The 2,921-nt window shown below is 41.7% G+C and overlaps 1 protein-coding gene across 1 annotated transcript; it reads right to left on the bottom strand.

Annotated features, from left to right (window-relative positions):
- Positions 1 to 1,483: 1,483 nt before the first annotated feature.
- LOC138309117 (tripartite motif-containing protein 3-like) lies at positions 1,484 to 2,378 on the bottom strand. Its single transcript, XM_069250265.1, has 2 exons — positions 2,080 to 2,378; positions 1,484 to 1,919 (listed from the first exon to the last, which is right to left on the bottom strand). Exons 1-2 carry the CDS (start codon positions 2,376 to 2,378, stop codon positions 1,484 to 1,486), a joined length of 735 nt encoding a protein of 244 aa, XP_069106366.1.
- Between the last annotated feature and the right edge of the window lie 543 nt (positions 2,379 to 2,921).

Here is a 2,921-nt window from a genome sequence, read left to right as displayed (position 1 = left end):
AGCATATGATGTATGCTTTGATTATGTTAATGTCCTCTTAGCCGCCATGGTCATTTACAGCAAGGACGTGCCAGATTTGGATGGTGGAAGAAAGCTGCAGTATTTTGAGAAAAAAATCACCACCCAGAGATCAGTACCTGACAACTGCCCGACTCGCGACCCAAAGGAGGCGAGCCTGTGGTAATATTATGCATATATATGTCGGGGAAACTTACAATCGGCCACCGCGGCCCCTTCCGAAGAATAAAGCGAAATCGCTTACTTTTATACGAAAAACTTATATGGTTGTCCATTCATTTTCTATATTTAACCGGACATCTTGATAAATATGCTTTTTCATTGGTACTCAAAAAGATGACACTAGCGATATGAAGTTACTTAGATATGAGTTTTATAAAGGTGTCCTCTGATGACATAAGAAGTAGGAATGGCGACGAAAGCTTGTGGCACAGTCAGCTACACTTCCTACTGATATATACTTGATAGTTGTTATCCAGTTTAGTCAGAATGATATCGGTTTTACATGTAGTAATCAGAAAATGTCCTCCTATGAATATGATGCACCATAAATACACTAGGATAAGTTGTGTCAAATGTTAAACTACATCGAGTTATTACTGACAACTCGTCATTTCAAGATGATGAAACACAACTTAAATATGTTTCTAAAAAATATTTGAAACACGTGGATATAATTTTGTTTATTGGTTGAATCATTCGCCACCACAACCATATCTCTACATACAGATTTTGTTATCGGCTGGACGATTCCGTCCGCTTCCGTCAACAGTTCCCGGATGTTTGTCCCCTCCCCAGACATCTGTATCACGTTGTTAGAACCATTGCCACTCACATATACGTTACCTTCCATATCGACGTCAACTCCCCACGCCTTCTTGACGACTCCGACTTTCAACAGGTTAATAAGTTTGTTATCATCAGACAATCTGCTGACGGCAGTACTGCCAGGAGTGTCGATGTAAAATGTGACGTACAGAGGATGGCAGGACATTCTCCAAATATACCCATCGGGTCCCAATGATATAATTGCCATGTCGTTCTCAGTTACGTTAAACACTCCGCTGCCTAAACCCACGACAAATCTGCCATTTCTGTTGGCTATACCGTCCTTTTACTTTGCAATCGGACGAATCTGACGATCTTCGAATGGACACCTTTCTTATTTCTTTCAACTTTCTTTTAGAAAATGGTATACAGAAAACCTTCAAGCCAGATGGGATATTTCTAGGCTGCTCTCTCACAGCAACTTCCCCTAGACTCAAGGATGCAAATTTTCCTGACACACCAAATCCAAGATCATGCTCAATTCTCGTGGTATAAAAGGTATTGGTCACATTATGCGTCACGTCTTTACATGGCTCGAGCTCGGCCTGTCCTTTCTGGTATAACAGGATCGTACTCACGTGGTCTTTATTCTGTAAAGCTATGGTAGACGACGTCAGAGTATTCTCTATGGCTTCCTTCAGTCTTTCGCACTTCTGAGTGGAGTCCTTCCGATTCTCATGTTCTTCTTACATGATACCAACTCTTCCGTCACCTCCTTCTTCAGTTCCTCTACACGTCTATTGATCTGTTCCTGTAGGTCGTCAAGACTCTTCAATACCGCGTCCTTGTCGTCTGAGACGCTTTGAATGTGTAGATAGTAATCCTTAATCAAGGCCTCCAAAGCACCAACTCCTTGCTGTATCGACTCCATCTTCTGTTGAAGTAGGGTTTTACTTTCTAATTTTCGGATGCATTCCTCTGCCGTAGACACGTCTTCACACATCCTGTGATCCACGTGTATACACTTACTGCAGCCGAGATACTTGTGGTCCTCACATAGCAATCTATCTGCGATTTGTGCGTGTCGCATCTCCTGATCGATTGATCCTGGCCGAGCTGGAATCTGCCAGATTCTGTAATATTGATCACAATCACTGTGAACTATATCATAGTAATCCTCTTTACACGTTTTACAGAATAACGACTTGATGGACCAGAAGTCTGTAAGCGTAACGTTCCCTTTCTTCTGACACGGTTTACCAAAAGCGTTGTTCCGTCGTTTGGTTCTCAAACCTGATCCTCTCCCCGACGTGACTGTCTGACGGGAACTGCTTCGCCCAGTTCTCCTTTTCCTGGGATTTATCAACGGGGTGACTCAACTTCCTACACACCGGACAAGTAAATGATGCCACAGTACCACTCTCCTCTGAAGTTTCCTTGACGATGTAAAAACTTAAATACTCCTCACAATGAAGACAGGGGAGAAGCATTGGCTGACGGAACTGTTCCAGACAGATCGGACATTCCAAATGGTGGCTATGTCGTGTACCGACCACTGAAGGGGGGTCTGGACGGGGATCTCGTTCCGCCATCTGCACGTGACGTGTGGCTTAGCTATAAGAAGAAACCAACATAATTAATTTCTGTTTTCTTTTTCTTTTCTCTTTTTTTTTGTTAAAATATATTCACAAATGATCACGTATATCTATTCAGCAAAGCAAAACCGCGATATCAAATCATCATAAATTTATCAAAAGTATTTACTGGCGTATGTCCCACTGTGTTGTCTTTGTCATGTTATGTATTTTAGGTACATCTGTTCGATATATATATCCATTGTTTGTTATCTGGTAACATCCTCGATACTCCAGGGGTTACTATCACTGACGTTATATTCACCCCTTAAAACTGAAGGCAGTTGAAAAGAAATAAACTACCAATCATAGGCCTGCAGATACTTCCCTTGGAGATTACAGAGAGAGAGACAGTCAAACACATTGCACCGTTATAGAATTTCTTTGATATACAGAATCAGGTCAAATATTACATGTTCTGTTGCCTACAGTTTTACTATGGGGTGGATATAACGTCGGTAATGGTAACCCCTAAAGTATCGAGGATGTCTGATAACAAAC

The sequence above is a fragment of the Argopecten irradians genome, chromosome 1 (assembly GCF_041381155.1).
Source record: "Argopecten irradians isolate NY chromosome 1, Ai_NY, whole genome shotgun sequence".
NCBI lineage: Eukaryota > Metazoa > Mollusca > Bivalvia > Pectinida > Pectinidae > Argopecten > Argopecten irradians.
The sequence above is the reverse complement of the archived record's forward strand: the minus strand, read 5'-3'. Positions and strand labels throughout refer to the sequence as shown.